At 31.9% G+C, this 11,706-nt stretch overlaps 3 protein-coding genes across 3 annotated transcripts; 2 read left to right on the top strand and 1 right to left on the bottom strand.

Annotated features, from left to right (window-relative positions):
- Window positions 1-79: 79 nt before the first annotated feature.
- Window positions 80-2,751, top strand: LOC105362272 (uncharacterized). Its single transcript, XM_011499669.1, has 7 exons — window positions 80-735; window positions 850-989; window positions 1,178-1,399; window positions 1,495-1,725; window positions 1,875-2,171; window positions 2,241-2,407; window positions 2,475-2,751. Exons 1-7 carry the CDS (start codon window positions 552-554, stop codon window positions 2,710-2,712), a joined length of 1,479 nt encoding a protein of 492 aa, XP_011497971.1. The 5' UTR covers window positions 80-551; the 3' UTR covers window positions 2,713-2,751.
- A 1,381-nt stretch (window positions 2,752-4,132) lies between these two features.
- LOC105362273 (probable 5-hydroxyisourate hydrolase R09H10.3) lies at window positions 4,133-4,889 on the top strand. Its single transcript, XM_011499670.1, has 2 exons — window positions 4,133-4,553; window positions 4,615-4,889. The coding sequence occupies exons 1-2, from the start codon at window positions 4,426-4,428 to the stop codon at window positions 4,838-4,840; spliced, it is 354 nt and encodes a 117-aa protein (XP_011497972.1). The 5' UTR covers window positions 4,133-4,425; the 3' UTR covers window positions 4,841-4,889.
- Window positions 4,890-9,720: 4,831 nt separating this feature from the next.
- LOC105362427 (glycine-rich protein DOT1) lies at window positions 9,721-10,789 on the bottom strand. The gene is made up of 2 exons (XM_011499868.1): window positions 10,455-10,789; window positions 9,721-10,063 (listed from the first exon to the last, which is right to left on the bottom strand). The coding sequence occupies exons 1-2, from the start codon at window positions 10,766-10,768 to the stop codon at window positions 9,721-9,723; spliced, it is 657 nt and encodes a 218-aa protein (XP_011498170.1). The 5' UTR covers window positions 10,769-10,789.
- Between the last annotated feature and the right edge of the window lie 917 nt (window positions 10,790-11,706).

Below are 11,706 nucleotides of genomic sequence, written 5' to 3' on the forward strand. Positions count from 1 at the left end.
CGCACATTCGCAATTTCCCTTTGCATCGCTCTTTCTACCTCCACGTCTCGCGCACCTCCCCCAATATCCCAATTAACCCCACGGCTACGACCGTGGCCAGACTTACCTAGAGACAAAGGTAAGTTACTCGACTCTCCTAGTCTCCTTAACCATTGTAAGCGCCATTTTAGCCCTAATTGATTCAGAGGCCAGCTAAAGGCATTTGGAAATCTTGGAAAATAACTTATTTCTAAAGCCTAAATGGCATGCCATCCGCTTCTAGGGAGTTCATTTTCTGTTCTAGAGTTGGAGAGAACATTGAGCAGAATATAAACATCGGCGAGTATAATTGAGCGATACGCGACACACGACACACCACTCTCGGAATGTTAGAAAATTTTCTCTCTCTAGGCCCCGGTACTAGTGACGAGCTTTTTCGTATTCAACCGTGACGTAAAAAAAACTATTATTTATATGGTGATCTAGTGGAGAAATTCAAGAACATTTGGTTGTTTGAAGTGTTTTTGAAAGTGCATATAATCCTGCTTCGTGCCGCTTAACAGAACTTGTAGATGGAGGAGGATAAGGCAATTTTAGACAATGTTGTGCTTAAAGTAGAAGTTACGCCGAAAGTGGAATCTAATAATACATCAGAAATCGTACGTTTAACGCCAACTGGAAAAATCAGTCATGCTAAAACACGCGTTTATACACAGCGATATCGTAAAGAATGGGAACACATGACGGACTTTAAAGGTAAACATTGTTATTGATGAAATTCTGGCAAATACCTTAGGCCATTATTACGGATTTACATTTTCATTAAAGCCATGTTTTATAGTATCATATTATTTCTCATTTCTTTCGTAGAATGGCTAACGTCGGTACCATACCAGGCAACTCGAGCTTTTTGTAAATTTTGCCAAAGGAATTTACATGCTCATCGATTATCATTGTTAAAACACATGTGTACCTTAAAGCATCAAAGAGCTGCTATTCAATATAATAAGGTATTGTATCCAATATATCCAAGGCATTATGTAAATGAAAAGTTTAGTAAATTACTATTTATGTCGTGTCCCTTTGGTACTCACCGCTTGATTTAAACATCGCCATTTACTTTTAAACTAAAAAAATGTGCTATATATATATATACTGCATACGTATGCATTTAATTATAATAAATCATTTGGTATAGATGCAAGCAGTAAGCAGTCAACAAGTGGAAGAAATATCGAATGATATGAATTATGTTGTCGAAAGATTAGATGTGGATGATTACGAAGATTCAAATTACGACGATACAACGTATGTGCAAGATGGAGAGGAAATAACTATTGAAAGCGAAGTGCAAGAAGAAATTGTGGAAGAAACAGATACCGATACAGCAACCCCAGTGAAAAAAATTCGTCTTCAAAAGGTAATAAATTTTACGGTATATTTCTGTTGATTTAAACAAATTTCTATATACATATATATGTATAAATTTACAATTTTTACATTTATCTGTGTTAGGAACAGGCCGAGGATACTTTAGCGCAAGCTATGTCCCACGTTCAATCGGATTACTTGACAGAGAATAACGAATCCATTGAATTACAAATGGTCGTTGAACCAAATCACGATAACGACGACGAAGAAAGTAAATCGTATGAACTCATTAAATATGAGAACTTAGAAAATTCAAAGAATCAATTTGACATACAAAAAGATTTGTCAAATTCTTCGAGCATTAAAAATAGCTCGGTAAGTTACATTAGGTATTTCAATAATAAGGATTTTTCTATCGCTGCTGTAACTTTTTCTAATTACTCTTAATGCTGATTAAACGTCGTATATGAGATTATATTAAAAAAAATTCATTAATTGGTAATTTAATACAACAACATTATTAGGATGACGAAATAGAGAAGCAATTGAGTAACGATGAAGAGATTAAGAATACCATATCATCATTGGATACTACAAATTCTGTACTACCTTCGGATAATTCAAAAAAAGTGTACTTTTTCTCTACTGGTGGAAAATCCTATACTTTAGTAAAAAGTAAACTTCCGCAGCTTATATTGAATCAATTCAATAAAAATTTAACTTTATTTAAAACTGCAAAACGGGATGGTAAAAATACTAAAGATACAATACCTGAAATTAATATTACTACGGCGAGTACTAGTCAAGAATCTACAAATAAGGTATTAAACAATATATGAATTTTACAATAATTATGTAGTCTATGCAATCAATTTGTCTTCTTTACGTAGAATATTTTATCGTCAAACACCTCATTAATGACGACAAAATCCGTTTTAATAAAGAAGCCAATTGTTAGTACGCATGTTTTGGAAACAAGTAAAGGAGTACCAGTTTGTGGACTGCAAGTTAGTCTTTACAAATTACAAGATGGTCGATGGACATTTATTCATGAAAGGTAATTATTATAATTATAATTTTACATCTTAACGAACGTATCAATTATACTTATGTTCTTATTTTAGTATCACAACTGCCAATGGTAATTGCAATAATTTTTTAAATTCAGCTACAAACAATCTCTCAACCGGACGTTATAAACTTCATTATGACGTAGAAAAATATTACGCAATGAGAAAAATAGCAACTATTTATCCATTCATCGAAATCGTTTTTGATATCAAAGATCCTAATTCATCATATCATGTTCCACTTTTGCTTAGCCCATTTAGTTACAGCACATATAAAGATTCGCGTAGATGAAGTCAGTAATTATAATTAATTCTATTTTTAAATTAATTATTTTAACGGAATGTGAAAGGATTTTTACATATTTTGCTTTACCATCTTCTTTACTTTACTTAATTTAAGCATATTTTATAAAACGGTTCTTTATAATTATTATTAATTAAATAATAAAGTCAAGTTAAATTATTCACTAAAATTACAATAGAAATTGTATTATATTAATATTTCATCAAATGATACATAATATTGCACGGCAATGCCAAGTTTGAGTTAATATTTTATTATTTTTGTATTATAAAAGCAAATTCTTTTGTTTAATGTTAATAGATTGTAATAAAGCATGATTTGTAAAGATATTACAAATTTTCTCATTAAATGTGAATAAATTAATTGACAAAAAAGTTATATAATAATTTTTCAAATAAAGAAACTTTTAAAAGAAATATTAAAATATTCTCATATTTTATGGAATTTGCTTAAAAATATAATTCTCTATTGTTTGAACATAAAAATTTTCTGCAAATTATTATTTAGACTTTTCAAAACAGAGAAAAAAATATTAAGCACAATTAAATTTTTTAATCTATTATTGCGAATCGCAAAATATTACATTGCATTTCTTATGTACCGTTACATATTTATTTGTTTTAATTTTGTATCATATATATGTCACGCATTTTATCACAAAATTAGACGAATTTTTTATGTATATATATATACATAAATATAACAACATATATATGCTGCTATTATTAATTTTCAAAGAGCAGTCAGTTTCAGATTATTAATAATAAATAATTTCATATTATTAATATTAAAAGCAATTGATATTTTCGCTAAAATACGTGTAGTGATATTAGAGGCATTATTCGTTTAAATATTAATTTTTACATTCCAGTCGTTAAATTTCTATCCGCGATTAAATTTTAAATACCACTTGGTAATGTAAAAATCACGAAATTTTCAATTGTATTATTAAATCAATTGAAAAAGTTTAATATGTAAAAGAAATTTGTAAAATTTATAAGTAACTTTAATATATAAAATATTGATAAATTTAATTTCAAACCGAATTAATATTAAATAGTTAAAAGAAAAAGAATGATGTATTATATTTGTTATAATAAATAAATAAATATTAAATTCTGCGATGATCTCAAAAAATATCTCTTAAATAGAAGTATTTTAAAATGACGATTCACATTCCCTTAAAATACTTAACAATCGATTAAAATACAAACTAATATTGTACAAAATGTATAGTTTTATAAATATTGGCTTAGTTTCCAATTCAATAATAATAAATTCTCTAATGTTTAAATAAATAAATAATAATAATAATAGAATAATATTTTTAATATTAATCATTATATTTAAAAGAAAATATTTTAGCAAGTTTAAAAAAATAAGTTTGTAAGTAAATTTGTAAATACATTAAGGATGTACGATCTTTTAAAAGCTGTATAGTATTAAATGGAAAATGTCTCTTGTAATCATATTAAAGTAGCGTTTCATAACCTTTAATATTCTGGTTGGCAGCTATACATATATCTATCTTGTATATATATATAATTTATCTTGGAATTATTAGTATTCCAAACTCATTATTAAAGTGTGATAAAGCATTCCAACCTAAAACGCCTGCTTATAATATTCGAAATTGTATTTATAGTCAAACTGGAAATAATAAAAATAGAATATTTTTAATTTGTTAATCATAATTTCATTATGAGTTCATCAAATTTCAAAATAACAACACATGTGTTGGATACGAGTAAAGGACTTCCAGTGTGTAATATGTCGGTAAAGCTTTACATATTGAAAAATGACAATGAATGGATACTTGTGAGCGAAGGGTAATTACATCGATTATACTTTATATTAAAAAATTTATTGCAATTTTTTATTCTATTTCAGGAAAACGTTAAGTAGTGGTAGATTTGAAAATTTTATTGACGATTATTTGGAATTTACACCTGGTACATATAAATTACACTTTCTTGTAAAACAATATTATGACTCAATCGATTCGAAAACATTATATCCATTCATTGATGTAACTTTTGATATTGATAAGGCAGGACACTATCACATACCTTTATTATTGAATGCATTTGGATATACAACGTACCGGGGATCTTAACGTTAAAGCGAAATTTTAGATAAATTATTGACGAAATTTATGTCAAGCGCAGAATTATATTTCAATGTTTCGTATCCGCAATAAAACATTTTTATTTTAAGTAGTTTTTTTCTTTCTTTCTTTCTTTTTTTTTATTTTTCTTTATTACCTTACATATTTCATAAAAATGTATATTATATACGTATGTACACGCACGCACGCACACACATATATAATGTTGTTATTATTTTGGGAGCGAGATAATAGATTTAGTAGTTTTACGGACGTGAAAACTCAATATTATTCAAGGAAATATTAAGTATGAAGAAAAATTATGTGACCATTGGAAGTTAAGATTGAAACTGTAGTGACGTTTTAGTAATGACTTACACGCATAAATCTACGATAGAATTTTAATTACCTCTACAAGCTAATTACTTCTATAAGCACCTAGTTAAATACTTAGGTAGTAATGATTTTATTTTGCATCATATATGTAGATCATTGATATCTATATTCGACATATATCTATGTAGTACGTGTATTACGTAAATTTATCTCGTTCTACAGACAAATATTTGGGAGCACACGTAAAGCTGATAAAATCGTTTTAAAAACTTACATCTCAATTTAACTAGAGTCTATGTCGTTTTTAATAATGATTTTTACAAAAAATATTGCATAAATTAAAAAGTGTTATATGCCTTGATGAAATGTGAAAAAATGCACTAAAACAATATATGTGGAAATGAAGCCATTTTTTTTTTTTTTTTTTTTTTTTTTTTTTTTTTTTTTTTTTTTTTTATAAATAATTGATTTCAGTATGCAAGAAAAATATAATAAATGAAAAACAAAAATATTGTCATTATTTTCATATACATCGGCAACAGATTGACCAATAAATTTTTAAAACATTAATCATTTTTCTAATTAAACTGAATTATATTAAATATATTACGTATTAAAGAATAACAATAGGGAGAAAGCTTCAACAATCAGTTTATCAATATTATTTTATAGATAAAATTTTGCACACAGTAATTTGTAATAATAGCCTACTTTTTATTAAGATATCTTTCATTATATCTTGTTATTACTATAAATCTAAACTATTAAGCTATTGAGAGTATTATACTATTGCATAAAGATAAAAATATAATATAGCAGTAAAATTTATATTAATAAATGGAAAATCTTGTCTTTTTTACTTTTCATATAAACGATTTCAATTACATAATGAAACGACAATAATCATTTACTTAAGAAAATTTATAGAAAAATTTTATACAGTATCGTATTTTACTATATCAATGTAAAATTATATTGTATATTATTAGTAATCGTAATACTTTTAAATAAATTTGGTATTATTCATTATATATAAAAAATTATAATTCATTATTCATATATTGAATATTAATTTTCCAATTATTCGATATTGTTTAGTATAACATTATTATGGTATAAAAGCTTAATTGAAACACCAGTTATACGTTGAAATTAATTTTATTATTTGCCGAATGAAACTACGGACACACAAGTTCATAAATCACCCACGAATTATAAAATATATTATATTACATTATTTAGAATTATTATTTTGTATGAGAATGACTTTTCACGGAATCACACTAAATTATTTGAATATAAATTTAATTATTTTTAAAACTCAATGTTTAAATAAATGAATATATTAAATATATTCGATTACAATGATACAATAACTATAAATAATGAATTTTTATTAAAACAAGTTTACCGAATAAAACGAAGTTTTTCCATTAAATCTTATTGTCAATCGTTTTATCAAACCATTAAAACGCCAATACATTAATCTTACACTATGGTTTTGACATTTTAAAACATCGTTCAGCATATAGTTTTCAATTTATAAATTGTTTTAAAGTTCTTATTATATAAAAGAGAAATGTTGGATTTTTTATTTTTAATTGCGAGAATCTCTCGCGAGTGTCGGACATTTACTATATTAATCAGACATCGGGGGAAAGATCCAAGAGTGTTAGCCATCCGGGGAGAAGTGCAACGGTCGTTGGACATATGAAAAGAATCTAATGTGCACAGCGCAGCCATTGCTTCTAGCACCATAATCACCTCGATTGTTATCAGCTCTAACTAGGCTGTCGCGTGGATATTTAAGGCAACACGCTTCGAGAAAGGCGCTCTCTTAGTGGGTCGGGACAAGAAGGAAGAAGAGGCAGGCCCTTACATACAGGTGTCACTATAGTGAATAAACTGTATCTAAGTAAGGCCATGATAGAAGTAAGACGCGTCGATTCTCCTGTGATGCAAAAAAGGTGTTCGCGTGTTATCTCCTTCGTATCAAGAAAACGCCAGATGACACAAGACATACTCCTTAATCCAGGCGCGTGCATAATCATTGCTGATTCTTGCAAAATCAGCAATAATTCATCACCATCAACAAAGAGTATTCGCGATGGTGAATTATTCATTAGAGGATCAGATCAAGGCCTCTGCATCACTCTGAGGAAACAAAGTCTGCGTAAAAATCCTAGAAAATCCACACGCAGGAGTGCTTCATCGACACACTTATCCTGTGAACATTTGATAATGGCAAAAACGTAATGGTCTCGCATCTGACTAATGATGAGCCTAGCTGAGGAACATTATGAACATATTACAGTGTGTCATCTCACCAAATGAAATATCAGACGCATTTTCACACGTCGAGGAACTGCACACGGCCTTCATTAAGGATCATGCGCACATGACCACAACATAGCCAACTGTTCAGCTCAATCACGATTACTTGGTGAAAAATGTATATGAGAAGGAATTCGCACAATATAAGACGACGCGAAAGATCATCACTAAACTTCGCCAAGTCATCAAGACAGTTTTCGATGTGAGATAAGTCAAGGCCAATCAAGGCACAAGCACAAGGAGCCCGACTCCAAAACGTCAGTCCTCCCAAGTGCTCAGGAAATCGAGACGACTGGCGTGAGTTTCGTCATCCTTTCAAGGCATTGGTCCTGAATAAGGATGACACTAGCGAGGCTGAAAAAATACATCACCTCCGCGCAGCAGTACAATGTCCAGCAGTGCAGTTAAATTCTGGACTCCCAATGACAACCAACTCACGGTACAAACAAGCCTTCTGCAATTTAAACAAAATTAAGGGGAGAAAGTCGACTTGGAAAAAGTAATCAACGTCACCCGGGTGGCAATGAAACAGTTACTGGCTTTGGGAGTCGAGGAAATATTGTGCATTTGCTTGAACTGATCCTGTGGTGAATAGTTTATCAACACGAGATGCTCCTTGCTGATGATGATGATGATGATGATGATGATGATGATGATTTGTGATGATATATATATATATATATATATATATATATAATAGTAAATGATATTTCCACGATTATAAAATATATTTCAAAGAAATTTTCTATCCTCCCATTATTGCCGAACATCTTAAATTTATTTAACGTAATGATGGACTTTGAATCAAGCAATTAAAAGATACATACAAATATTTTCTATATTCATAAGCAATTGTTACGATCAATGGCACTTATTGTTTAATAAATAACTTACCTGTAAGTGAGATCGCGTAAAGTATGCCAAGAAAATCAAGAAAATTGATGATGAGGATTTTGCAAATATTTGCAATCAAATATTTGCAATTATTGTAATTTCAAGTGGTGATGGTATTAGATCAAATTGGACAATTGTAAATTAAATTTATTACAGATTTACAAATCATAAATGTATTAATAGTTTCGTACAGCCTAACTTATTGTAAACAATTGTCGATAACGAAGAGGTAGCAGAAAAACTTAAGCGACTATCAAAATATTGTAATCGTTTTGTATAGAAAAACTTTTTCGAACTAAAGTGAATTATGTTTATAAAATAATTTTATTAAATTATTATTTTATGAAAGGAGAATTTGATAATAATAATAACTGTCTTTGGGTAATTTATTAACACCAATTTACAGACTCTATATTTTTAATTGATTGCCGTTGTTACATTTAATGTACATTAAATAGAATATGTGCCCACGCATTTAAGATAAAAGCTTCGAAGAAAGAAAATGTGGAGCTAGATGCAATCAGTTTAACCGAACTGTATAATCGAATAAAATTGATAATCTAAATCTTAAAAGTGTAGTAGTTGGAAAGTTACTTCCTAATGACAAGCGCAATTTCTTAATATAAGGTTGCATTGACATAAAATTATATTGTGCTTTTTTTTATTTATCTATTTCATTATTATTTATTTATTTATTTATTTATTTTTTTTTTATTGAATCATACAACGCATGGAAGGAATTATGACCAATGTAATTTGCTGAACTGAAATATATTGTTTAATGAAAAGTATTATTTATCGTGTGATAATCATTACATTTTTTATTCGAAAATTTTAATAGGACTTGGTGTTATAATATTGTTTACATTATAAATATATAAAGTAAACACGTTATGAAATTATTCTAAAATACGAACATTTCCAACTTAGTTAATGAATAGTGCTTTCTTTTTGCATTATCTCTATGAGGATTTTCATTTTCTCGCAATGAGTTCTTTGTCAAATTCAGAAGAAATTATTTGGAAAATCTGTTTAGAAATTTACGTCTTGATATCTATCTAATAATGAACGATAAAACATGATTGCAATAATAATTATAATTTTTTAATTTCGAGAAATCCAATGATTCGGTTAAATTCCTAAGTAATCTAATATACATAATTATATAATATTTTATACGTTAAGCAATATAAAAGTTATATTTCATAATGTGGTAATGATAATTATTTATTTGCTTAAATCTAAAATCTTATTAACGTTTATATCGATTTTAAAAGTATAATAAAGAAAGAAAAAAATGATCTAAATCAGATATAGAGGATAAATTATCTTGATTTAATTGGCGGAGGTAAGTATTTTCTGTCTTTGTTTCCAGGAAGTCCTTCCGAACGATTCACACCACCAGGTTTACCAGACCCTCTAGTTCCTCCGTTACCAGTTGCGCCTTGATTTCTACCACCGGTTCCCGCTCCACCGCCGGTTCCCGCTCCACCGCCGGTTCCGGCTCCACCGCCGGTTCCCGCTCCACCTCTACCACCGCTTTTTCCCGTACCGCCAACTGCTGGTCCTTGAATATTCGAGGAAGGTCTCGGTTTCACTCCTGTTCCTCCACCAGCTGCCGCCCCAATGGTAAAACTCGCCTTGTTTCCATTTTCATCGGCCATGTATCTTTCAAGAAAAAGTATCCCATTTTAATAGTACGCTTCTTTGTTCAATCGTAATAATTCACGCGAATTTTTCTGCAATAATTAATATTTTTCACCGTATCGATGAGTTTTTTTTCTCAATATTAATTAATCCAACTAATTTACTTAACTCGAATAAGCCAATCAATCAATTATCAATGATGAAATGATAGCAATGGTATCCTTCACGTGGCGAAGAAAAATAATTAATATCGCGTACCAATTACGAGCTTTACAATGTCGTATAAATAATTTAGAGCTTAATACCAGTTCTCTCTCTCTCTCTCTCTCTCTCTCTCTCTCTCTTTCTCTCTGCGTCTATCACCATTCGTAAGCCAATAAGAGAAAACAAAGGGGAATAATGTTCGACTCACTTGATTGAGACGGGCAGACCCTCGGGGCTCTCGTAGCCGTAGTTACCGACGACGACTCTCACAGATTCGCCATCCACTTCCTTGAACGAGACGGACTCGTCTTTCTGGACATTATCCTGTTGTGGCGCCGAGACCTGCTTCACTCGAGACCCTGGCCCGGACGACTCCAATTTACCAACGTTCGCCGGGGTCTGCCCGGACGCGGGTGGAAGCAGGGCTCTGCCTCCCGAACTCCTCGCGTATTCCGGAGCTTTTTGTCTGGGCGATAGCTTATCCGGGACTGCCTGGGACCACGACGCCAACAAGCACAGCATCTATGATACGTACGTCGTGAGTATCGACCTCCTTTCCCATACCTTCCCAGACCTTCTCAAGTCTCGCACTCGCGATACCATAATTTACGAAGCTTGTGCGCGAGTACTACGGAATATCTTCTTTTATGTCATCTTTTATAATAGGGTAATATTCTCGGTATATATAAGGAATTAATGCCACGTGGCTGTGAGCTTAGCCGAGCTTACAGAATAGCCGCCGAGAAGCTCATAATAAACCCTCGCGGAAGGCCAAACCCCCAAATACCGGACTCGAGAATTCACGTGGATAGTTAAGGTGTGGAAGTACGTGTGCGAGCGCGGCTCAATACCGTAATGTCGAGAACTCGTGGACTCCTCGGTGTAGTGGCCATAGTGTACGAAGCTGCGTTGGGGGATCGTGAGGAAGCGATCTATGTTAGACGACTCTGGGCTCGCATGATCGGGCGGTACGAGGAAGGCCACCTCCTTATCACCTCCCGCTCTGCGGCAATGAATCCTCGAGGCATCGGGCATTTGTATTTATACGGGCTCCTTCGTGAGAATCCGCGAACGTAGGGGACATCCTTCTCTCGAAGGCGAGTCATCCCCTCTCGACAACGCGCGCGAGTGTGTGGGTGCTGAGGAGTCGAGGCTGGGGCTTTACGTACGCTGGGCCGATATCATCGGCGTAGGCACTGAGCGGGTAAACGTCAGCCCCGGCCTCCTTCTACCATTCTGCCATTCCATTTTCGAATCACGATTCTCTTTCCTTGCCACGTACGCGAGGCATCGGTGTCGAAGCGCCGTGCCGACGACCCTTTAGCTAAGCTTACGTAAGAATCTTTAGACTCTCGTGTCTATATGGCCGCGCAATGCCATCGAAGGCAAAGTTTTAGCTTCCTAGCTGTCGACACGATAATCACGGCATACTACGACGGGAATCAAGGGTGATAAATATG

The sequence above is a fragment of the Ceratosolen solmsi genome, unplaced genomic scaffold (genome assembly GCF_000503995.2).
Source record: "Ceratosolen solmsi marchali unplaced genomic scaffold, CerSol_1.0 scaffold35, whole genome shotgun sequence".
NCBI classification, from domain to species: domain Eukaryota; kingdom Metazoa; phylum Arthropoda; class Insecta; order Hymenoptera; family Agaonidae; genus Ceratosolen; species Ceratosolen solmsi.

What these genes read in the sequence shown, in the direction of transcription:
- LOC105362272 (XM_011499669.1), top strand. Translation starts at nt 552, where the DNA reads ATGGAGGAGGATAAGGCAATTTTAGACAATGTTGTGCTTAAAGTAGAA. An exon ending in ACACATGACGGACTTTAAAG is followed by an intron (nt 736 to 849) that starts GTAAACATTGTT and finishes TTTCTTTCGTAG; the next exon opens with AATGGCTAACGTCGGTACCA. An exon ending in AAAAAATTCGTCTTCAAAAG is followed by an intron (nt 1,400 to 1,494) that starts GTAATAAATTTT and finishes TATCTGTGTTAG; the next exon opens with GAACAGGCCGAGGATACTTT.
- LOC105362427 (XM_011499868.1), bottom strand. Translation starts at nt 10,768, where the DNA reads ATGCTGTGCTTGTTGGCGTCGTGGTCCCAGGCAGTCCCGGATAAGCTA. An exon ending in GGTCTGCCCGTCTCAATCAA is followed by an intron (nt 10,064 to 10,454) that starts GTGAGTCGAACA and finishes TTTTCTTGAAAG; the next exon opens with ATACATGGCCGATGAAAATG.
- LOC105362273 (XM_011499670.1), top strand. Translation starts at nt 4,426, where the DNA reads ATGAGTTCATCAAATTTCAAAATAACAACACATGTGTTGGATACGAGT. An exon ending in TGGATACTTGTGAGCGAAGG is followed by an intron (nt 4,554 to 4,614) that starts GTAATTACATCG and finishes ATTCTATTTCAG; the next exon opens with GAAAACGTTAAGTAGTGGTA.